Here is a 25,847-nt window from a genome sequence, read left to right on the forward strand (position 1 = left end):
AGAGAGTGCTGTTTCAGAGCACCACCCACTACAGAAATGGCGGAGGGGGAATTGGACGTCGACTCGCTGATCGCCCGACTATTAGAGGGTGAGTGTATTATAGGTTTTATATTTTTTAAATCACATTTCAAATCAGGGGGCTGGACATTGCGTTGCGGTATAAAACACTGTCCTTGCAGTGGAGGCCCTGGTTCAAGGGAAGGGGAGACCGGGGTGTAATCGCTAGCCAAACAGTTGCTAAAACGAGTGTTTCTATTGGACAAATTCAGGAAGGTCCTTCCCCGTTTCGTTCCGTTTGCTTTCGTTTAAGAAACGTTTTGCAACAGAATCGGCGTAATGAATACGCCTCCGGAGTTTAAGCGTATAGGTTTAACCGTAGTGAAAGGATACTTCAATGTTTTGGAAATGAAAACCTTTATCTACTTCCCCAGAGTTAGATGAACTCGTGGATACCATTGTTATGTCTCTGCATGCAGTTTGAAAAAACGTTGCTGTTAGCACAATTGTCTCTTTTCGGTTTATAGGAAGTTACTAACTAGAGTTATCGCAATGACTTGAAGTCCAAGGTAACTCATATAAAATGTATTTGTCACATGCTTTATAAACAACAGGTGTAGACTAACAGTGAAATGCAGTGCCAGCTATAGCCTTTTGGGGACCCTAAGCAAGTTTTGGTTGGAGGGCCCCCCACCTCACTGCAAAACAGGTCAGGGCCACTGGGCATGTGCCCTTTGTGCCCGGTCGGTATTCGGCCACGATTACTTCAAGTTTAGATAGCTCGCTAGACTAACTACCAATCAAAAAATGGTTAGCTGACATAGCTAATTGAGTGGCTGTCAGTGAAAAAGGGAGGGTTTTTGGGGGTCGGGACCCCCTAGCGGCCTGGGGCCCTAAGCGACCGTTTATGTTGCTAACACCTGGAACCGGCCCTGGTGAAATGCTTACTTACAGGCCTTCCCAACTATGCAGAGATTATTTTTTTTTTAAATAGTAGAAAAATATAGAACAATTATAACACTAGGAATAAATAGAAAAATAATAACACAAGGAATAAATACAAAATGAATAACGATAACTTGGCTATATACACAGGGTACCAGTACCAAGTCGATGTGCAGGGGCATGAGGTAGTTGAGGTACATACAGTATGTACATATAATGTAGGTAGGGATAAAGTGACTAGGCAACGGGATAGATAATAAACAGTAACAGCAGCGTATGTGATGAGTCAAAAGAGATTAGTGCAAAAAGGGTCAATGCAGATATTCCTGGTAGATATTGGTTAACTATTTAACTAACTACACTGAATAAAAATATAAGGACTGTCCACCAGAGCTATTGCCAGATCATTTAATGTTAATTTCTCTACCATAAGCCGTCTTAAAAGTCGTTTTAGAGAGTTTGACAGTACGTCCAACTGGCCTCACAACTGCAGACCACGTGTATGGCGTTGTGTGGGCGAGCGGTTTGTGAACAGAGTGCCCCGTGGTGGTGGAGTTATGGTATGAGCAGGCATAAGCTTAAAACAAAGAACGCAATTGCATTTTATCGATGACAATTTGAATGCACAAAAATGTAGTGAAGAGATCCTGAGGCCCATTTCTTTTTTAAAGGTATCAGTGACCAACAGACACATGTCTGTATTCCCAGTCATTTGAAATCCATAGATTAGGGCCTAATTAGTTTTACTTAAATTGATGGATTTCCTCCAAATGAACTCAGTAAAATCAATGAAATTGTTGCATTTATATTTTTGTTCAGTATATTTAGCGGTCTTATGGCTTGGGGGTAGAAGCTGTTCAGGGTCCTGTTGGTTCCAGACTTCGTGCATTGGTGCCGCTTGCTGTGCGTGCTAGCAAATACCATAGTCTTCCAGTCATTGTGCTAACGCTAGCTAGCATTGGCTCGCGAAATTAACTTCCTTCATACTGCTGCAGAGACATAAATATGGTATCCATGAGTTCAACTAACTCTGGGGAAGTAGAGAAAGGGCTTCAATGCCAAAATCCCGAAGTATACCAATCCCCCATTTCTGCCAACTATATTGACACTCGGTGCTGCTAAAATAACGTCATTTGAAACTGTTACAATCTGACAAAATATGAGTTTTGTTGCTTAAATGTTTACAAAGTGGCAAAACTCTAAAGTGTTGGTTTGGAATTGTACTGTTATTGGTAGGCTGACTGAAAGGATGTAGGCCTAGGCTATTTTAGGAAAAACTGAGGATTGGGTCAATTTCCTCTCGAGGCTACTCACGGATAATTAGAGGTGGAACCACAATCAATCGATCTAGATATCGATTTGTTTTGATGTGCAGAAATGTGAACAAGTCTAACCTACATAATTGGCCTTCCCTGTAGCTCAGTTGGTAGAGCATGGTGTTTGCAACGCCAGGGTTGTGGGTTCGATTCCTACGGGGGGCCAGCACAGGAAAAAAAAATGTATGAAATGTATGCATTCACTACTGTAAGTCGCTCTGGATAAGAGCGTCTGCTAAATGACTAAAATGTAAGTTAGTATTTTTCTTAAGTAGCCTGTCTACTATATGTAAAGCATAACATAAAAGCATACACTTGATTGAATATTTATGATAATATAATGAGATACTCCTACAGTTTATAGTAACTAGATGGATGTAGAGTGAAGACAATTGTTGGATTTTCCAACTTGATTTACCAATTCCTCTGTTGCAAAGAACCCTTCAACAAATGCTTGCCTTTATCACCATATAGGCAAATGCTAATACTACACTGCAGTTACTGAGTCAGTTGCCTATTGGCATTATGTCACTTAGGCTGCGTTTACAGAGGCAGCCTAATTCTGATCTTTTGCCACTAATTGGTCTTATGACAAATCAGATAAGCTCTTTTGGCAAGAATTGGGCAAAATTTCAGAATTGGGATGCATGTGTAAAGGCAGCCTTAGAGGACAGAAAGTTTGGAAATTACCATATATATATGTATATATACTCACACACTACCGTTCAAAAGTTTGGGGTCACTTAGAAATGTCCTTATTTTTGAAAGAAAAGCAAAAAAAATGTTGTCCCTTTAAAGTAACATCAAATTGATCAGAAATACAGTGTAGACATTGTTAATGTTGTAAATGACTATTGTACCTGGAAAAGGCTGATTTTTAATGGAATATCTACATAGGCGTACAGAGGCCCATTATCAGCAACCATCCTGTGTTCCAATGGCACGTTGTGTTAGCTAATCCAAGTTTATAATTTTAAAAGACTAATTGATCATAGAAAACCCTTTTGCAATTATGTTAGCACAGCTGAAAACTGTTGTTCTTATTAAAGAAGCAATAAAACTGGCCTTCTTTAGACTAGTTGAGTATGAAGGCTATTCCATGCGAGAAATTGCCATGAAACTGAAGATCTCGTACAATGCTGTGTACTACTCCCTTCACAGAACAGTGCAAACGGGCTCTAACCAGAATAGAAAGAGGAGTGGGAGGCCCCGGTGCACAACTAAGCAAGAGGACAAGTACATTAGAGTGTCTAGTTTGAGAAACAGATGCCTCACAAGTTCTCAACTGTCAGCTTCATTAAATAGTACCCGCAAAACATCAGTCTCAACGTCAACAGTGAAGAGGCGACTCTGGGATGCTGGCCTTCTAGGTAGAGTTGCAAAGAAAAAGCCATATCTCTGTCCAGTTTCTGTGGGGTTTTTTTTGCCCATCTTAATCTTTTCTTTTAATTGGCCAGTCTGAGATATGGCTTTTTCTTTGCAACTCTCTCACAACTCTCTCACACTTACAACCTCATGCTAATCAGTGGACGGGACACCGATCCCAAATATGTTTTAATAAGCTTCTTGATATGCCACACCTGTTAGGTGGATGGATTATCTTGGCATAGGATACATGCTCACTAAAAGGAATTTAAACAAATTTGTACACAACATTTTAGAGAAATAAGCTATTTGTGTGTGTGGTCTGGTATCTTTTATTTCAGCGCTTTATATTTCTGTTTAGTGTAGTAATCATAAGGAATTCAAGGAGTGCTCTGCTCCTCTTCTTGTATGGCAGTTATGTTGTACCAGCCACAGAGAGATGTACAGGCTGCTCTGTTCACAAGTAGGTGCTTTCACGCTGTAAGGTACATTGTAAGTGCACTTAGTTTAGATCTCAGCCATTTGGAAAGTGCCTGTTTGTTCTGAAGTAGGCTAAATTTAGAACTTTGGCAGTTTTCTCCTAAAGTTTAAGACGATATACTTCAACTTGGCAAAAAATTCAGTTATTCTGAGATTTTGTATTATTAATGCAACATAGAACTACGAGTGTAAAGGGTTATGTGCTCCTGATTCTGTAGTTAACCTATTGTTGTGCCCACACAGCCAGTTATGAGTAGAGCTTGCTGGGCACGATGTCTCACAGAAGCACACAGTTTTACAGATGGGTGAGGCTACAGTATGTGCTCTTAGGAACGAAAGTCAAACTCAATGACATTGTTCTTCCTGTGTGCTCTGTAAATGGACCGAAGTAGTGATGGACAAACGTTGAATATACACACACCAGCAGACACACATACGATGAAACCGGCAGACCCCATGTTATGGATATGCCAATATAATCATCTTTGGCTTGGTTTGGAGTTGAGACAGTCCCACAGAGAGAGTGTGAGACAGTAGTGGAGAAGATGGATATTTGCCGAGGCAGTTGTGCCTGAGACTGACCCAGAGGTAATCTGAGACCTCTGCAGTACTGAGGAAACTCGGAGGGGGAAAATGGCCGGATCTGGTCCTAAAGGCTTGTGTGTGTGTGTGTGTGTGTGTGTGTGTGTGTGTGTGTGTGTGTGTGTGTGATGAGGGGGTTCTATCAATGGTCTGACTTTCTGACTGAACTTCTACTAAGGCTTGAGTGTTCTGTTTTTGCTGCCAACAGCAGAGAAAGTGGGCCAACAGCAGCTCCATAGCATTCTTCCTGCTAGCTCGATGGTTGGACATGCACAGACACACACACACACACCAGCTCTAGTTGGTCTGTTCATTGTTATAAGCTAGCTGCTCTCACGTCTCAATCATATGTCAAAATAAAATCTATTTGTCACATGCTTCCCTAAACAACAGGTGTACACTGTCAGTGAAATGCTTACTTACGGGTCCTTTTCCAACAATGTAGAGTTAAAGATAAAAAAAAAAATTTGAAATAGTAACACGAGGAATAAATACACGCTGAAAAAACAAGTAAAAATGGCTATTTACAGGGTGTACCAGTACTGAGCCGATGTGCAGGGGTACGAGGTAATTGAGGAATATATGTACATTGTAATGTGTGCGCTGAGAATCGGGAGTGAATACATTTAATGAATGAACGAAACATAATGCAAAACAAGAAACACGAACAACGCAACGACATGAAACTGAAACAGAAACAATAACGCCTGGGGAAGGAACCAAAGGGAGGGACATATATATGGCAGGTGATCAAGGAGGTGATGGAATCCAGGTGAGTGTCATTATGCGCTGATGTGCGTAATGATGGTGACAGGTGTGCGACATAACAAGCAGCCTGGTGACTAGAGGCCAGAGAGGGAGCACACGTGACAGTACCCCCTCCCCGATGCGCGGCTCCAGCCGCAGGTTTCTGACCAAAATGACGATCCCGGGGATCAAGAGCGGACCGGTTGCCTCTGCTGAGGCGCGGGAACCTGTCGACCCGGCTGAGGAGCGGGAGCATGGTGACCTAGAGCGCCGGAGAGAGAGCATACGTGACAGTACCCCCTCCCCGGCGCGTGGCTCCAGCCGCAGGATGCCAACCACAGGGACGATCCCGGGGATCAGGAGCGGACCGGTTGCCTCCGCTGAGGTGCAGAAACCTGACGAACCGGCTGACGCGTGAGAGCCCCATGTTCCGGCCGAAAACTCCACGGTTGCTTCAGCCGAGGCACGGGAACCTGACCACCCAGCCGAGGCATAGGTGCCCGTCGAGCCCAGCCGGGTCATGGGAGCCCGACAAACCGGCTGATGCTTCCCAAGTAGCTCCGGTTCTGACATCCGGACCCAACATCACCTCCAACACAAAAATAAATAAATAACTCCCTGATGCTTCCCTTTGGTGAGGCGTTATTCTGTAATGTGTGCGCTGGGAGTCAGGAAGCAAGTTCAGGGAGTGAATACGTTTTAATGAATGGACGAAACATAATACAAAACAAGAAACACGAACAACGCATAGACATGAAACAGAAGCAATAACGCCTGGGGAAAGAGGTGTGCGCCATAACGAGCAGCCTGGTGACCTAGAGGTCGGAGAGGGAGCACACATGACATACATATAGGTAGAGCTGACTAGGCAATCGGATGTACATACAGTGCCTTCAGAATGCATTCGTACCCCTTGACTTATTCCAAATGTTGTTGTTACTACCTGAATTCAAATAGATTCAATTGAATTTGGTTATCACCCATCTACCCTCAATACCACATAATGACAAAGTGAAAACATGTTTTTAGACATTTATTGAAAATGAAATAGAGAAATATCTCATTTACATACAGTACCAGTCAAAAGTTATTAAAGTTTTTTATTATTATATATATATTTTTTTACTATTTTCTACATTGTAGAATAATAGTGAAGACAAACTATGAAATAACACATATGGAGTCATGTAGTTACCAAAAAAGTGTTTATATTCTATATTTTAGATTCCCACATATGCTGAGCATTTGTTGGCTGCTTTTCCTTCACTCTGAGGACCAACTCATTCCAAACCATCTCAATTGAGTTGAGGTTGGGTGATTGTGGATGCCTGGTCATCTGATGCAGCACCATCACTCTTCTTCTTGGTCAAATAGCCCTTACACAGGCTGGAGGTGTGTTGGGTCATTGTCCTGCTGAAAAACAAATGATAGTCCCACTAAGTGCAAACCAGATGGGATGGCGTATCACTGCAGAAGGCTGTGGTAGCCAGGCTGGTTAAGTGTGCCTTGAATTCTAAATAAATCACTGACCTTGTCACCAGCAAAGCACCCCCACACCATCACACCTCCATGCTTCACAGTGAGAACCACACATGCGGAGATCATCCGTTCACCTACTCTGCGTCTCACAAAGATATGGCAGTTGGAACCAAAAATCAGACCAAAGGACAGATTTCTACCAGTTTAATTACCATTACTCATGTTTCTTGGCCCAAGCCAGTCTCTTCTTATTGGTGTCCTTTAGTAGTGGTTTCTTTGCAGCAATTCGACCATGAAAGCCTGATTTCATGCAGTCTCCTCTGAACAGTTGATGTTGAGATGTCTGTTACTTGAACTCTGAGAAGCATTTATTTGGGCTGCAATCTGAGGTGCAGTTAACTCTAATTAAACGTATCCTCTGCAGCAGAGGTAATTCTGGGTCTTCCTTCCCAGTGGCGGTCCTCATGAAAGCCAGTTTCATCATAGCGCTTGATGGTTTTTGCGACTGCACTTGGAAGAAAGTTCTTGAAATGTTCTGGATTTACTGACCTTTATGTCTTAAAGTAATGATGGACTATCGTTTCTCTTTGCTAATTTTAGCTGTTCTTGACATACAGTTGAAGTTTACATACACTTAGGTTGGAGTCATTAAAACTAGTTTTTCAACCACTCCACAAATTTCTTGTTAACAAACTATAGTTTTGGCAAGTCGGTTAGGACATCTACTTTGTGCATGACACAAGTACATTTTCCAACAATTGTTTGCAGACAGATTATTTCATTTATAATTCACTGTATCACAATTTCAGTGAGTCAGAAGTTTACATACACTAAGTTGACTTTGCCTTTTAAACAGCTTGGAAAATTCCAGAAAATGATGTCATGGCTTTAGAAGCTTCTGATAGGCAAATTGACATCATTTGAGTCAATTGGAGGTCTACCTGTGGATGTATTTCAAGGCCTACCTACAAACTCAGTGCCTCTTTGCTTGACATCATGGGAAAATCAAAAGAAATCGGCCAAGACCTCAAAAAAAAAAATGTAGACCTCCACAAGTCTGGTTCATCCTTGGGAGCAATTTCCAAACGCCTGAAGGTACCACGTTCATCTGTACAAACAATAATACGCAAGTATAAACACCATGGGACCACGCAGCCGTCATACCGCTCAGGAAGGAGACGGGTTCTGTCTCCTAGAGATGAACGTACTTTGGTGCGAAAAGTGCAAATCAATCCCAGAACAACAGCAAAGGACCTTGTGAAGATGCTGGAGGAAACAGGTACAAAAGTATCTATATCCACAGTAAAACGAGTCCTATATCGACATAACCTGAAAGGCCGCTCAGCAAGACCGCCATAAAAAAGCCAGACTACGGTTTGCAACTGCACATGGGGACAAAGATCGTACTTTTTGGAGAAATGTCCTCTGGTCTGATGAAACAAAAATAGAACTGTTTGGCCATAATGACCATCATTATGCTTGGAGGAAAAAGGGGGAGGCTTGCAAGCCGAAGAACACCATCCCAACCGTGAAGCATTGGGGTGGCAGCATCATGTTGTGGGGGTGCTTTGCTGCAGGAGGGACATGTGCACTTCACAAAATAGATGGCATCATGAGGGAAGAGAATTATGTGGATATATTGAGGCAACATCTCAAGACTTCAGTCAGGAAGTTAAAGCTTGGTCGCAAATGGGTCTTCCAAATGGACAATGACCCCAAGCATACTTCCAAAGTTGTGGCAAAATGGCTTAAGGACAACAAAGTCAAGGTATTGGAGTGGCCATCACAAAGCCCTGACCTCAATCCCATAGAAAATTTGTGGGCAGAACTGAAAAAGCGTGTGCGAGCAAGGAGGCCTAGAAACCTGACTCCGTTACACCAGCTCTGTCAGGAGGAATGTGCCAAAATTCACCCAAATTATTGTGGGAAGCTTGTGGAAGGCTACCTGAAACGTTTGATCCAAGTTAAACAATTTAAAGGCAACACTACCAAATACTGATTGAGTGTATGTTAACTTCTGACCCACTGGGAATGTGATGAAATAAATAAAATATGAAATAAATCATTCTCTCTACTATTATTCTGACATTTCACATTCTTAAAATAAAGTGGTGATCCTAACTGACCTAAGACAGGGAATTTTTACTAGGATTAAATGTCAGGAATTGTGAAAAACTGAGTTTAAATGTATTTGGCTAAGGTGTATGTAAACTTCCGACTTCAACTGTAATATGGACTTGGTCTTTTACCAAATAGGGCTATCTTCTGTATACCAACCCTACCTTGTCACAACACAACTGATTGGCTCAAATGCATTAAGAAGGAAAGAAATTCCACAAATGAACTTTTAACAAGGCACACCTGTTAATTGAAATGCATTCCAGGTGACTACCTTATGAAGCTGGTTGAGAGAATTCCAAGAGTGCGCAAAGCTGTCATCAAGGCAAAGGGTGGCTACTTTGAAGAATCTCAAATATAAAATATATTTTGATATGTTTAGCGCTTTTTTGGTTACTACATGATTCCATATGTGTTATTTCATAGTTGTGATGTCTTCACTATTATTCTACACTGTAGAAAATAAAGAAAAACTCTTGAATGAGTAGGTGTGTCCAAACATTTGACTGGTACTGTATGTATTCACACTCCTGAGTCAATACTTTGTAAAAGCACCTTTGCCAGAGATTACAGCTGTCAGTCTCTGTGTAAGTCTCATAAGTGTTTTTCCACACCTGGATAGTGCAACATAACATATTATTTTCAAATTTTTCAAGCTTTTTCAAATTGGTTATTAATCATTGCTGGACAACCATTTTCAGGTCTTGCCATAGATTTTCAAGTAGATTTAAGTCAACTGTAACTCAGCCCCTCAGGAACATTCACTGTCTTCTTGGTAAGCAACTCCAGTGTAAAATTGGCTTTGTGTTTTAGGTCATTGTCCTGCTGAAAGGTGATTTCATGTCCTAGTGTCTGGTGGAAAGCACACTGAACCAGGTTTTCCCCTAGGAATTAGCCTGTTCTTAGCTCCATGTATTTTGTATCCCGAAAAACTCCCCAGTCCTTACCGATTTACAGGCATACCCATAACATGATGCAGCCACACCTATGCTTGAAAATATGGAGAGTGGTACTCAGTAATTTGTTGTATTGGATTTGCCCCAAACACAACACTTTGTTTTCAGGACACCTTTTTTTGTACTATTACTTTAGTGCCTTGTTGCATACAGGATGCATACAGCAGAATAATGCTTCCTTCTTTTCACTCTGTCATTTAGGTTAGTATTGTGGAGTAACTACAATGTTGTTGATCCTTCCTCAGTGTTCTCCTTTCACAACTATTAAACTCTGTAACTGTTTTAAAGTCACCATTGGCCTCATGGTGAAATCCCGGAGCGGTTTCTTTCCTCTCCGGCAACTGAGTTAGGAAGAACGCCTGTATCTTTGTAGTGACTGGGTGAATTGATACATCATCCAAAGTGTAATTATTAGCTTCACCATGCTCAAAGGGATATTCAATGTCTGCTTTAAAAAATGTTTTACCCATCTACCAGTGCCTTTCTTTGCGAGGCATTGGAAAACCTCCCTGGTCTTTGTGGTTGAATCGGTGTTTGAAATGTACTGCTCGACTGAGGGACCTTACAGATAACTGAATTTGTGGGGTATAGAGATGAGGTAGTCATTAAAAATCCTGTTAAACACTATTATTGCATCTTATTATGTGACTTAAGCAATTTTTTAATCCTGAATGTATTTAGGATTGCCATAACAAAGGGCTTGAATACCTATTGACTTAACATTGTGTGTAGACCAGTGACTCGCCCCTCCATTTCCTTTAGTCCACGATCAGCTCCTTTGTCTTGCTGATGTTGAGGGAGAAGTTGTTGTCCTGGCACCACACTGCCAGGTCTCTGAACTCCTCCCTATAGGCTGCCACATCGTCGTTGGTGATCAGGCCTACCCCCGTTGTGTCGTCAGCAAACTTGATGATCGTGTTGGAGTCATGCACGACCAATTAGTGTTAGGTGAACAGGGAGTACAGGAGCAAACTAAGCACACACCCCAGAGGGGCCCCCTTGTTGATGGTCAGTGTGGCAGATGTGTTGTTGCCTACCCTACACCTCTACAACATGGTCATTTTCAGCCCGCACCAAACGGGAAAAAACATTTTGAAACTGAAGAGGTACTAATTGAACTTCACCAATAGGAAAATCAGTTAGAATTTTCTGGGTTCTCAATGTTTTCCCTTTTTTGCCTAATGAACATGTCCCAGGTTTGGAGGTTCCTGGTTACCCCCTCAAATGGTGGTCTCACCTCCTTAACGGTGAGCCTTTGTGCCACTCATCTCCCCCCCCCCCCCCCCCCTCCCTTTCTGATCCCTCATTAAATGTCAACAGATGCAGCTGTCACCCTCTGAGTAATTACCCACATGCCCCTATGGTGGCGCCCGCACACACACACACACACACACACACACACACCTACACACACATGCATGGCAGCAGCATACTGTATACTTGTGGTTGTTGTCTCTCATGGTTCACTATAACTCACTATTGCTCTATTTCTCCTTTGTCTTTCATTCATGCGCACCTCACTCACTCTCTCTCACACACGCACAACACACAGGGCCAGCTCCACGAATAAGCAACCGGAAAATAAATAAATGAAACAGAATCAAAACCAAGAACGAAAGTGATCTATACTGTTCCGGAACAGAACTGTTATTTTAAAAGCATGGAAACTGGGTAATGGCGTTCTTTTCCAGACTCGCTCTATACAAAATTCTTGCAACCAATAGAATGGTGTGTGTATATATATATATATATATATATGGGATACAACCTTCCCAGCACTGCAGATTTTGCTGCGAAGAGACGGAGTCATTGGATCATTTATTTTGGTACGCTCCATATATAGCTTGTTTTTGGTCACGGGTCCAAGAATGGCTGAAGAATTGCTACAGTTACCTGGAGCTAACATTGCAGATAGCAATACAAGGTGATTTGAAGTCATAGTCAGTCAGTCAGTCGTATAATACTTTTAGCAAAAATGTTTACCTTTAATTTACAATCTTTAGAAGCTATGAGAATCGAAAGGTTCAGAACTTTTGTGAAGCATCACCGCACAGTTGAAATCCAATATGGATGGTGTTAAGAGATAGATGAGAGGGGTTGAATGTAGATGAAGGGTTGGACCAATGACAACAAGATAACAAATGTAAAATATACTGTGTCCGTATGTGGCAAATAGAAATCCAATATGGATGGTGTTAAGAAATAGATGGGAAAGGTTGAGGGTAAAGGAAGTACAGGACTAAAAACAAATAAAATATAACTATTGTAAAATAGATTTTGTCTGTAAAATGTATATAGTATGTATAGGCTGGAAGTAGAAGGCCAAGTGGTGGTGTTCATTAGTTTACTTCAATTAGGGGAGGGGTGGTAGGGTTAGCGGAAAATAATAAAGGAAAATATATTTTAAAAATATATATACCAGTCAAAATTTTGGACACACCTACTCACTCCAGGGTTTTTCTTTATTTGTACTATTTTCTACAGTGTAGAATAATAGGAAAGACATCACAACAATGAAATAACATATGGAATCATATAGTAACCAAAAAAGTGTTCAACAAATCAAAATATATTTTATATTTGAGTTTCTTCAAAGTAGCCACCCTTTGCCTTGATGACAGCTTTGCACACTATTGGCATTCTCTCAACCAGCTTCATGAGGTAGTCACCTGGAATGCATTTCAATTACCCGGTGTGCCTTGTTAATTTGTGGAATTTCTTTCCTTAATGCATTTGAGCCAATCAGTTGTGTTGTGACGAGGTAGGTTTGGTATACATAAGATAGCACTACTTGGAAAAAGACCACGTCCATATTATGTCAAGAACAGCTCAAATAAGCATAGAGAAACGACAGTCCATCATTACTTTTAAGACATGAAGGTCAGCCAATCCGGAACATTTCAAGAACTTTGAAAGTTTCTTCAAGTGCAGTCGCAAAAACCATCAAGCGGTATGATGAAACTGGCTCTCATGAGAACCGCCACAGGAAAGGATGACCCAGAGTTACCTCTGCTGCAGAGGATAAGTTCATTAGAGTTACCAGCCTCAAATTGCAGCCCAAATAAATTCTTCACAAAGTTCAAGTAACAGACACATCCCAACATCAACTGTTCAGAGGAGACCGCATTAATCAGGCCTTCATGGTCGAATTGCTGCAAATAAACCACTACTTATAGGACACCAATAATAAGAAGAGACTTGCTTGGGCCAAGAAACACGAGCAATGGACATTAGACCGGTGGAAATCTGTCCTTTTGTCCGAAGGAGTCCAAATTTGAGATTTTTTGTTTCAACCGCCGTGTCTTTGTGAGATGCAGAGTAAGTGAACGGATGTGTGGTGTGGGGATGCTTTGCTGGTGACACTGTCAGTGATTTATTTAGGTAGCTACTTTGAAGAATATAAAGTATATTTGTTTAACCTCTCTAAGGGGTGTGGGACGCTACCGTCCCACCTGGCCAACATCCAGTGAAATTGCAGAGCGCCAAATTCAAAAACAGAAATACTCATAAAAATTAATAAAACATACAAGTGTTATACGTTGGTTTAAAGATCAACTTCTTGTTAATCCAACCACGGTGTCAGATTTCAAAAAGGCTTTACGGCGAAAGCATACCATGTGATTATCTGAGAACAGCGCCCAGCAAACAGTTACCAGCCAAGTAGAGGAGTTACACAAGTCAGAAATAGGGATAAAATTAATCACTTATCTTTGATGATCTTCGTATGGTTACACTCACAAGACTCCCATTTATTCAAAAGTTCGTTTTGTTCGATAAAGTCCCTCTTTAAATCCAAAAACCTCCATTTTGTTCACGCGTTTTGTTCAGTAATCCACAGGCTCAAAGGCAGTCACAACAGACAGTCGAAAAATCCCAAAACTATCAGTAAAGTTCGTAGAAACATGTCAAACGATGTTTATAATCAATCCTCAGGTTGGTTTTATTCATAATAATCAATAACATTTCAACTGGACAAAAGCTTCATCAATATAAAAGGAAAACAAGAAAGGCGTGCTCTCGGTCGTGCGCATGAAAAACCTCTGGGACACTGAATGGTCCACTCATTCAAAGTGGTCTTACTCCCTAATTTTTCAGAATACAAGCCTGAAACTATTTCTAAAGACTATTGACATCTAGTGGAAGCCATAGGAAGTGCAAGTTGAGTCCTAAATCAATGGATACTGTAATGGCATTCAATAGAAAACTACAAAATAAAACAAATTCCCACTTCCTGGATGGATTTTTCTCAGGTTTTCGCCTGCCATATCAGTTCTGTTATACTCACAAACATTATTTTAACAGTTTTGGAAACTTTAGTGTTTTCTATCCATATCTACCAATTATATGCATATCCTAGCTTCTGGGCCTGAGTAGCAGGCAGTTTACTTTGGGCACGCTTTTCATCCGGAGGTGAAAATAGTGTCTCCTACCCTAGTGAAGTTAACACTTTTTTTGTTTACTACATGATCCATATGTTATTTCATAGTTTTGATGTCTTCACTATTATTCTACAATGTAGAAAATAATTAAATATAAAGAAAAACCCTTGAGTCAAAAGTTTGCCCAAACTTTTGACTGGTACTGTATGTCATAACAACAAAATGCCCAGCTCTTCAATCCTCATCCAGCCTCTCTCGCGCTCTCCCAACTCGCAAATGTTCAGTCGCATCTCGCGCCCTACACTCGTCTGTCCAATGGATGTAAATAGCTTGCCCGCAATATAGCAAGCTTCTCTATCCGCACTGATTGGTGAAGTAATTTAACGTTAAGCTAACTATAAAAATAAATGATATCAACGTTTTTAAAACGTAACAGAAAGGAACAATATAAACGTAACTTTTTACAAACTGGTTCAGAACTTTATTTTGCTGGTTAGAACAGTGGAACGGAAACAAAAAAATGATGGTTCTGTTCAGAATGAAACGATTGGAAAAGGATTTCAGTTCCAACCCCTGCTGCTAATACCTATTCACGAATTGGGGGTGGGACGTTGTGGTGATTTCCACGTGGAGTGGAGAAATAACAACAAGCAGGACACTGACAGCTGTTTACATTTTTTAACTAGCTAATGTTATCTGTTGTTGCTACACCGTAATTCAACAGATTAGCCAGCTGGCTAGGCTATGATTTATTCTGGTGCTGGATTTCTCATAACTATTTAGGGAAAGTTTTTCCACAGATGGATCTTGGAAACCAGTATATTTTGACTTTGCTATCTATTGTTATCTCCAAAGTTTTGGCATGTTCCATAAATTGTGTCCGTGAATCCGCCGTAGTAATATAAATAATAAGATGAAACTCTGGTAATATGGATAGCTTAACTATTGAACGGTTTGGACTAGAGACGCATCTTTCTACATTGTAATGGACAAGGTAGGCTGCTGGCAGGCTATTTGGCTGCGCAACAACAATGCCAAGTCATGCCATGGTTAAGGGAATTGAAATGATAGGCCACAATGACTTTGCTCATGATGCATGCCGCAAATTATATCTAACAAAACCCTGAGCGCATCGGACATGAAACGAAACGCCAATACAAATGTAACAACAGAACAAAATAGATAAATACGTTTGTGGAATTTTCTTTCTCGGTACCTTTTCATTATAGGATAGACACTTATGATTTCTAGCTGCACCAATCAAAGCAGTGGAGCATGGTCAAAACCATTCATCTTGGGGGGAGCGGGGTTCCAAAATGTAATCATATCACACACAATTTTACAATTTATAAAATTGTTGTATTTTTTTAGACTAGCTAAAAAATTCTTGAAACTTAACAAATTATCCAATGGATTATGATAATTTGCTGGTAAAAAAAGTGGAGGTGCAGAAACTTAAGTTTGCACCTGCTATTTTAATTTGCTCCATGGCTCAGGCAGCCAAGTATAGGTTTGGCTGACAAAGATTATCTATTATATTTCTCATCTCTATCATGACTCGTGAAGAGGAAGAACTTTGCAGGTGTTTCTGATTAATGAACAATGCCATGCCGGTGGGTGGTAACATTCAAATAAAACCTAGCCCTGAAAAGAAACATAGACTGAAAAGTATTAGCACGTCATATAGTTCCCCTATGGCATGCAGCATTGGCATGGAAAATATCTGAAGTTACTACTTCAGATTTCCCACTTCAAACCCAAATCTATCTATGACTTATTGACTTAAATCGTTGTACAACATCATGGGTAAGCCATAGACATTGTCTTTCAACTAAAAATAAGTGCATTTCCACCCTTATGGGTGTTTTAAAACTACTAAAATATCTCTCCACCCCATGGCAAAATAGGTAGAATTTCAGGAAATTAGCTGTACGACTGCTAAAAAATGTATCTCTGCCCCATGGCAAAATTTGTAGAATTGCATCAAATGTTTTTTCTCTGCCCCATGGCAAAAATAACTTTAAAACTTAGGTTTTTGTCTCCGCCGTCAAGAGAGGGGCCACTAAAATGTTTTGCCGCGAGGTGGCAAACGGGTGGTAGGCAGGAGCAGGGGGAGCCTGTCGTTCTACTACATAGCTGCCTAGTAATCTAGTGACACAAGTTTATAGTCTTCTTTCCTTCCCGTTTTATGACTGGAGTTTTCCTGATCAGAAATTACTTCTGGCCTTATTGTGTCGAGGTAAAGAAAGCCACAGTAGCATTGTACAGGTAACTGCCAAAATAACTAAAACACTTGAGGTAATGAGGGATACAAAGTATATTGAAAAAATGTGCTTCCACACAGGTGTGGTTCCTGAGTTAATTAAGCAGTTAACATCCCATCATGCTTAGGGTCATGCATAAATATGCTGCGCAGGCCATTATTATGGTTACCATGGCTATGCCCCCTTAGGATGACAATGCCCCCATCCACAGGGCACGAGTGGTCACTGAATGGTTTGATGAGCATGAAAATGATTTAAACTGTATGCCATGGCCATCTGTCATCAGATCTCAATCCACTTGTGGGAGGTTATGAAGTGGCTCCTGAGACAGTGGCTCCTGAGACAGTGTTTTCAACCACCATTGACAAAACACCAAATTATGGAATTTCTCGCTGAAGGATAGTGTGTTGTCGCATCACTCCAACATAGATTCTACAAGTGTCTGGAACTATGTCAAGGTTCATTGAAGCTGTTCTGGCTCGTGTTGGCCCAACGCCCTATTAGGACACTTTATGTTGGTGTTTCCTTTATTTAGTCAGTTACCTTTAACGCCATGCTTAATAAGATAAGCTTATTTGCTATGTGTCTGTCTGTCCGTCTGTGCATGCGTCTTCCAGTGTGATGAATTGTTTATATCAGTCCCATGCCTGTGGTCTGTCATGGTGACTCACACAAGAACAGAGGTTGTATGACATTTCTTCCATCTCTTTTACTGTCTGTCCGGCCCTCTGACAGTATAGTACCCTCTTCTTCATACTGTACATATACGATACATTCTCTTGTCACTGTGTTCTATCTGTGTATTTTGGGGGGGGCTGGCTTTGTACAGGAATTGTGAGCATGTGGGAAAGTCATTGAAATTCCAGCAATTAGTACATGCTAGCTAGGAAAGCATATATGAGGAAATGCAGGCTAATTGAACAGTTTCCTATACCATCGGACTGAGTTAGTTTTAGTTCTCCATGCATTTTCCTCGTATATTGTGCTTGTTTCAGTTCCCCTGCAGTAGCTGCTTCTCCTTAGCTTCATAAGTATTGCTTTTACATAAGATGTTGCTTGTAAAAATAATTGGGAAATGTTTCTTCTTCTCTTCCTTGTCGACATTCACCTTTTTATATAGCCATTGCTTTTGCCTGGTAGGAGCAAGAGGCATTTAACTTTGACCCTGTTGTGCAACCGTTGTCATGGTAACCTGACAGCTGCATGTTCTAAAATATGTTGCCCTTTTGTAATTGGGTGTGGTGAGTAGAATAGAATGATTGAGCCTGACACCTTGGAAATCAAGTTTAAAACAATGAGTTTATATCTGGTTGCTCTTTTTAGTACAGCTACTGTTGGCTTGTGACTCATTCAAAAGACTTCTCTATAGATTTTGTCAGCTTGTAGTCCTAAAACCCAGCAATAAGTTACCTCTGGTTCGTTCAGCCATCCTATGGGGAAAATGAATGAGGAAAGAATAGGGTTTTGGGATAAATGCTGAAAATAAGGTCAGAGGTTAACACAGGCTTAGGAGATCTAATACGTTTTGTTCTATGAGATAATAGCAGTACCTTTACCCAATAACATTACCTTTATGAATTATGAAGCCTTTGTTTTTTATTATTACATAAATTCTTCTAAATATACAGAAAGTGACTTTAGCTGATGAAGATTATTTCATTACACAAATTTATAAGATCTCCTAAGCCTGTGTTTGGAATTTATCCAAAAACCATACAAAAACAACATTTAATTTTCCTCATAGGCTTTGTCCAACGAACTATGGCGGAGTTGGTGCCTACAAAAAGACGCCATTACTATTTCTCTCTATTCTTATACAATTACTAAATAAATAGCCAACATATTAAAACAATTAATAAACAAGTATTACAATTATCTATTTTCATACATACATTTAATCATCTCACAAATACATTTAATCATCTCATTATTCAGCTAGTGCTCAATACACAGCAAGAAACAATGTTTAGGCTTTTGTTTATATCCTGTTTCCATTTGGACTGAGCCTCCGTTACCATACCGCATCTGCTACAAGACCACGGTGCTTGCCTACGGAGCTGTGAGGGGAACGGCACCTCCGTACCTTCAGGCTCTGATCAGTCCCTACACCCAAACAAGGGCACTGCGTTCATCCACCTCTGGCCTGCTGGCCCCCCTACCTCTGCGGAAGCACAGTTCCCGCTCAGCCCAGTCAAAACTGTTCGCTGCTCTGGCACCCCAATGGTGGAACAAGCTCCCTCACGACGCCAGGACAGCGGAGTCAATCACCACCTTCCGGAGACACCTGAAACCCCACCTCTTTAAGGAATACCTGGGATAGAATAAAGTAATCATTCTAATCCTTCTTAACAAACAATACAATAATAGCATAACTACACTCCTCTTAACTTACTGTTTCTTATAATGTGCTTTACAACTCGCTCACCTTGGGAAAAAAGTTTCAACCAATGAGTTTATACAGTGATGGAAAAAAGTATTTGATCCCCTGCTGATTTTGTACGTTTGCCCACTGACAAAGAAATGATCAGTCTATAATTTTAATGGTAGGTTTGTTTGAACAGTGAGAGACAGAATAACAACAAAAAAATCCAGAAAAACGCATGTCAAAAATGTTATAAATTGATTTGCATTTTAATGAGGGAAATAAGTATTTGACCCCCTCTCAAAGATTTCTGGATCCCAGGTGTCTTTTATACAGGTAAGGAGCTGAGATTAGGAGCACACTCTTAAAGGGAGTGCTCCTAATCTCAGCTTGTTACCTGAATAAAAGACACTTGTCCACAGAAGCAATCAATCAATCAGATTACAAACTCTCCACCATGGCCAAGGCCAAATAGCTCTCCAAGGATGTCAGGGACAAGATTGTAGACCTACACAAGGCTGGAATGGGCTACAAGACCATCGCCAAGCAGCTTGGTGAGAAGGTGACAACAGTTGGTGCGATTATTCGCAAATGGAAGAAACACAAAAGAACGGTCAATCTCCCTCGGCCTGGGGGCTCCATGCAAGATCTCACCTCGTGGAGTTGCAATGATCATGAGAACGGTGAGGAATCGAATCAGCCCAGAACTACACGGAGGATCTTGTCAATGATCTCAAGGCAGCTGGGATCATAGTCACGAAGAAAACAATTGGTAACACACTACGCCGTGAAGGACTGAAATCCTGCAGCGCCCGCAAGGTCCCCCTGCTCAAGAAAGCACATATACATGCCCATCTGAAGTTTGCCAATGAACATCTGAATGATTCAGAGGACAACTGGGTGAAAGTGTTGTGGTCAGATGAGACCAAAATGGAGCTCTTTGGCATCAACTCAACTCGCCGTGTTTGGAGGAGGAGGAATGCTGCCTATGACCCCAAGAACAGCATCCCCACCGTCAAACATGGAGGTGGAAACATTTTGCTTTGGGGGTGTTTTTCTGCAAGGGGACAGGACAACTTCACCGCATCAAAGGGACGATGGACGGGGCCATGTACTGTCAAATCTTGTGTGAGAACTTCCCTTCCCTCAGCCAGGGCATTGAAAATGGGTCGTGGATGGGTATTCCAGCATGACAATGACCCAAAACACACGGCCAAGGCAACAAAGGAGTGGCTCAAGAAGAAGCACATTAAGGTCCTGGAGTGGCCTAGCCAGTCTCCAGACCTTAATCCCATAGAAAATCTATGGAGGGAGCTGAAGGTTCGAGTTGCCAAACATCAGCCTCGAAACCTTAATGACTTGGAGAAGATCTGCGAAGAGGAGTGGGACAAAATCCCTCCTGAGATGTGTGCAAACCTGGTGGCCAACTACAAGAAACATCTGACCTCTGTGATTGCCAACAAGGGTTTTGCCACCAAGTACTAAGTCATGTTTTGCAGAGGGGTCAAATACTTATTTCCCTCATTAAAATGCAAATCATTTTATAACATTTTTGACATGCGTTTTTCTGGATTTTTTTGTTGTTATTCTGTCTCTCACTGTTCAAATAAACTTACCATTAAAATTATAGACTGATCATTTCTTTGTCAGTGGGAAAACGTAGAAAATCAGCAGGGGATCAAATACTTTTTCCCTCACTGTATCTGGTTGCTCTTAGTACTGCTACTGTTGGCTTGTCACTCATTCAACTGACAAGCTAGCGTGAGAACTACATCAGTGAGAGCTCGTTAAAAAAACGCTGGAGCGAGCAGCCCCCTCTGTTGGCTCAAACCCAGCATAACCACACTTCTATAAATATACTGTATGATTAGCTCGAAATTACAAAGTTTAACATATATCTCACATTCTCCTCCTCTTGAAAAATGGTGTCCCGATATTACAACTATACAGATAAATTATACTGTACCTTCAACTACTTGTTGGCATTGCACAGGGAACCCAAAAATGACCAATTCAACTATACCACTTACACTCAGTGGCCAGTTTATTAGGTACACACATCTAGGACCTGGTCGGACACCCCTTTGCCTCTAGAACAGCCTGAATTCTTCGGGGCATGGAAATGTTGCACAATTGGTATCAAAGGGACCTAACATGTGCCAGGAAAACATCCCCCACACCATTACGCCACCAGCCTGCGCCGTTGACAACAGGCAGGATGGGGCCTTGGACTCATGCTGCTTACGCCAAATCCTCACTGCCATCAGCATGATGCAATGGGAACTGGGATTTGTCGGCAGTGCTTGACTTAGTCCGGAGCGTGGTACTGGCACCTCTAATTTTGGCGGAATTGCGTACCGTCTCCTCTATAAAACAAAGTAGCCTATCGCCTTCCCAGATTCACACGCCGAGGCAAAAAAGATGGAGCTTTGACGGCAAGATCTGCATTGAACGAGTGGAATCACTTCTCCGGTGCAGTGTTCCATCTGGTTTGATCTCTATTTTTTCTCTATTCTCTGAGCAAAGCTCTCACTTCACTGTGTGAATACATTTGCACTTGGCCTCTGGTTTCTCATCTTTAACTCAAACACTTTTCCAATCACTGGGTCTTTGTGTTGAGCCTCCCGTGTCTCATCTCTGGAGATTGGCTGTACTGTGCTGAGTAGTGTCTCGTTCTTGGATGGCGTTGAATATTATAGAGCTGAACAGTGGAGTAGGCTCTTCTTGCTGCTTTGTGGCACTGGCAGTGTCCTGACTTACTCCCTCTGTACACTGTGTCATGATCGTCTCCGTATCCAATGGCATCCTTGATTGGTTATCTGCGTTTCCATTTGCCTTTACTTTATGGTGAAGTTGAAATCAGCCAATTCAGCAACCCACCTCTGTCCTGTTGCATTCAACTTAGTGGTGGTCGGCACCACTGCTTTCATTTCTTTACATTCACAACAGTAAGTTAGCAGCTTGCCATAGCCTACTTGTAAATCATTTGTAAATAATGACCTTGTATTTCCTGTTAGGGTGAATAAAAGGTTGGCTGCGCAATGTTGTTAGCCAATGTTCTGTTAATTATATGAGCTGGCTGGACAAAGAAAAACATTATTAATTAATTAAGCATGTCCTAAGAAACATATGACCGATACAATTTATTTTGAAAAGAATAGAATAGCATATTTTGAGTTTAATTTGGACAGAAATGATGTATTTCTAAAATAGACATACTTTTCCCACACAACTTGAGTGTCACAAACATGTGGAACCAATGTCATATAACAGGAAAGTTTTAAAACAGAGCCCATGTCCTCATTTTTGTGATCCTTTTGGAATTACCTGGATTTCTGCATAAATTGGTCATAACGTTTGATCTGATCTTTATCTAAGTCACAACAATAGACAAACACAGTCTAATAACATACACAATAACACATTGCAGTTCATACTAGACATCCTAAGAATATTGCTGAACTGAAACAGTTTTGTAAAGATGAATGGTCCAAAATTCCTCCTGACCGTGGTGCAGGTCTGATCCACAACTACAGAAAACGTTTGGTTGAGTTTATTTCTGCCAAAGGAGTGTCAACCAGTTATTAAATCCAAGGGTTCACATACTTTTCCCACCCTGACCTGTGAATGTTTACACGTTGTGAAGTATGTGAACCCTTGGATTTAATAACTGGTTGACACTCCTTTGGCAGAAATAAACTCAACCAAACGTTTTCTGTAGTTGTGGATCAGACCTGCACCACGGTCAGGAGGAATTTTGGACCATTCATCTTTACAAAACTGTTTCAGTTCAGCAATATTCTTAGGATGTCTAGTATGAACTGCCTTCGAGGTCATGCCACAGCATTTTAAATCGGGTCGAGGTCAGGACTCTGACTGGACCACTCCAGAAGGCGTATTTTCTTCTGTTGAAGCCATGCTGTTGTTGATTTACTAATGTGTTTTGGGTCGTTGTCATGTTGCATCACCCAACTTCTGTTGAGCTTCAATTTGTGGACAGATAGCCTTACATTCTCCTGAAAAATGTCTTGATAAACTTAGGAATTAATTTTACCGTCGATGATAGCAAGCTGTCCAGGCCCTGAGGCAGCAAAGCAGCCCCAAACCGTGATACTTTACATTTGGGATGAGGTTTTCATGTTGGTGTGCTGTGCCTTTTTTTCTCCACACATAGTGTTGTGTGTTCCTTCCAAACAACTCAACTTTAGTTTAATCTGTCCACTGAATATTTTGCCAGAAGCGCTGTGGAACATTCAGGTGCTCTTTTGCAAACTTCAGATGTGCAGCAATGTTTTTTTTTGGAAAGCAGTGCCTTCTTCCGTGGTGTCCTCCCATGAACACCATTCATGTTTAGTGTTTTACGTATCGTAGACTCATCAACAGAGATGTTAGCATGTTCTAGAGATTTCTGTAAGTTAACTGACACTAGGATTCTTCTTAACCTCATTGAACATTCTGCACTGTGCTCTTGCAGTCATCTTTGCAGGGCGGCCACTCCTAGGGAGAGTAGCAACAGTGCTGAACTTTCTCCATTTATAGACAATTTGTCTTACCGTGGACTGATGAACATCAAGGCTTTTAGAGATACTTTTGTAACCCTTTCCAGCTTTATGCAAGTCAACAATTCTTAATCTTAGGTTTTCTGAGATCTCTTTTGTTCGAGGCAGTCCAGTGTCCTTTTGCCCATCTTAATCTTTTATTTTTATTGGCCAGTCTGATATATGGCTTTTTCTTTGCAACTCTGCCTAGAAGGCCAGAATCCCGGAGTCGCCTCTTCGCTGTTGACGTTGAGACTGGTGTTTGGCGGGTACTATTTAATGAAGCTGCCAGTTGAGGACTTGTGAGGTGTCTGTTTCTCAAACTAAAAACTGTAATGTACTTGTCCTCTAGCTCAGTTGTGCACCGGCGCCTCCCACTCCTCTTTCTATTCTGGTTAGAGCCAGTTTGCGCTGTTCTGTGAAGGGAGTAGTGGCAATTTATCGCATGGAAGAGCCTTCATTTCTCAGGAAAAGAATAGACAGACAAGTTTCCGAAGAAAGTTCTATGTTTCTGGCCATTTTGAGCCTGTAATCGAACCCACAAATGCCGATGCTCCAGATACTCAACTAGTCTAAAGAAGGCCAGTCGTATTGCTTATTTAATCAGAACAACAGTTTTCAGCTGTGCTAACATAATTGCAAAAGGGTTTTCTAATGATCAATTAGCCTTTTAAAATTATAAACTTGGATTTGCTAACACAATGTGCCATTGGAACACAGGAGTGATGGTTGCTGATAATGGGCCTCTGTACACCTATGTAGATATTCCATAAAAAATCTGCCATTTCCAGCTACAATAGTCATTTACAGCATTAACAATGTCTACACTGTATTTCTGAACAATTTGATGTTATTTTAAAAATGAACAACAAATGTGCTTTAGAAACTTCCTTTTTTAAAAACCATTTTTTTTAAGTGACCCCAAACTTTTGAACGGTAGTGTATGTTTGTTGAGCAATGACAGTGAGTGTGGTGCGCAACTGACTGTTATGGAAACAACAATGTGTGTGTGTGTGTGTGTGTGTGTGTGTGTGTGTGTGTGTGTGTGTGTGTGTGTGTGTGTGTGTGTGTGTGTGTGTGTGTGTGTGTGTGTGTGTGTGTGTGTGTGTGTGTGTGTGTGGCGCGGGGAGGGCAGCGCGGAGCGTCTCTCCCTGGCACCAACCATGGCACTGCACTGTGCTCATGGAGGCTTTTCAGCTTGAGAGCTTTTCAGATAAACTGCTCTTTCTCTATTTTCTTTTTCTCCATCCATCACACTCTCTATTTTTCTCCCTTTCACTTTCTCTCCTTTATCTATTTTCTCTCCCTCTCTTTCTGTCTCCCTCTCTTTCTACACAATGACTGCCATTCACAGGCATTCACCCTGACACTTCATGAAGAACAAAAAAGTACTCTGAAGAAAAACGTGTCTGAAATGCCATGGAAGGCAGTTGGGATTTCTGCTTGACATTCACTCGGACCCAGAGTCAGGTTGCTGTGTTTCCACTGTGGGTTCACTGGTTTCCACCCCCTGTTTGTGGGACATGGGGATGGAGGAGGGAGTGGAGGGGGGAAACCTGGCCCGGTGCCTGGCAGGAAGAAAGCGAGATGCATGAAGATGGAGACTGGCGAAATATCACTGAGGTCATTACCATAGTTGGGCCATTACACCTTTGGTGGTCTGACAAAGCACACCCCTCACCTGCTTAAAATTCACGAGTTGTGTTAACTCATATGGAGCCTTGATCTGAGTGAGTTTGAAAGATTTATATCTGAATTGGATGTAGTATGGAGAAAAAGCTAATCATTTTCCTCTGACAATAATTTGTATCTGTTAGCTTCTCTGTTAAAACAGTCCCAGTCAGTGTGGTTTGTCTGTCAGTGTGACAGTCTGAGCTGCCCTTGCTGCCCTCATATAATGAATGGGCTAATGTTGTGAATGGCTGGCTGCAGCAGCTGACAGGGGATGTATTGTTGTAGCTCTGTCATCCTGGCTGCCAGGGGGGAGACTTGTGATGGTGGTGTTGTTGTTGTCAGATGTTGTTAAGTGAACCTGACTAGCTGGTGGCTAGCTGGTGGCTAGCTGGTGGCTAGCTGGTGGCTAGCTGGTGGCTAGCTGGTGGCTAGCTGGTGGCTAGCTGGTGTTAGTGCACTTAGCATCATTTGGCTGTGGCTGGAGACTTTTTGAAGTGCTCTCCCTCAGTCCTCTTGTCCTGAGTGACTCCTCTGAAACAGCGCCCATATATGGTCATGCCTGGGAGAAGCACGGTCTGACTCTGTTATTCAGTTTCTCTCCCCTTCAACGCCAACATTAACTGAGCCCTGCTCTTTTAAATGAAT

General features: G+C 41.5%; 1 protein-coding gene across 1 annotated transcript in view; it reads left to right on the forward strand.

Annotated features, from left to right (window-relative positions):
* ppp1cb (protein phosphatase 1, catalytic subunit) overlaps positions 1-25,847 on the forward strand; it is a 35,934-nt gene continuing 10,087 nt past the window's right edge. Inside the window, 1 exon segment of the mRNA NM_001141688.1 lies at positions 1-88. Coding sequence (NP_001135160.1) covers positions 37-88 — 52 coding nt within the window. The 5' untranslated portion in view covers positions 1-36.

Source organism: Salmo salar, chromosome ssa07 (genome assembly GCF_905237065.1).
Source record: "Salmo salar chromosome ssa07, Ssal_v3.1, whole genome shotgun sequence".
In the NCBI taxonomy this organism is placed as follows: domain Eukaryota; kingdom Metazoa; phylum Chordata; class Actinopteri; order Salmoniformes; family Salmonidae; genus Salmo; species Salmo salar.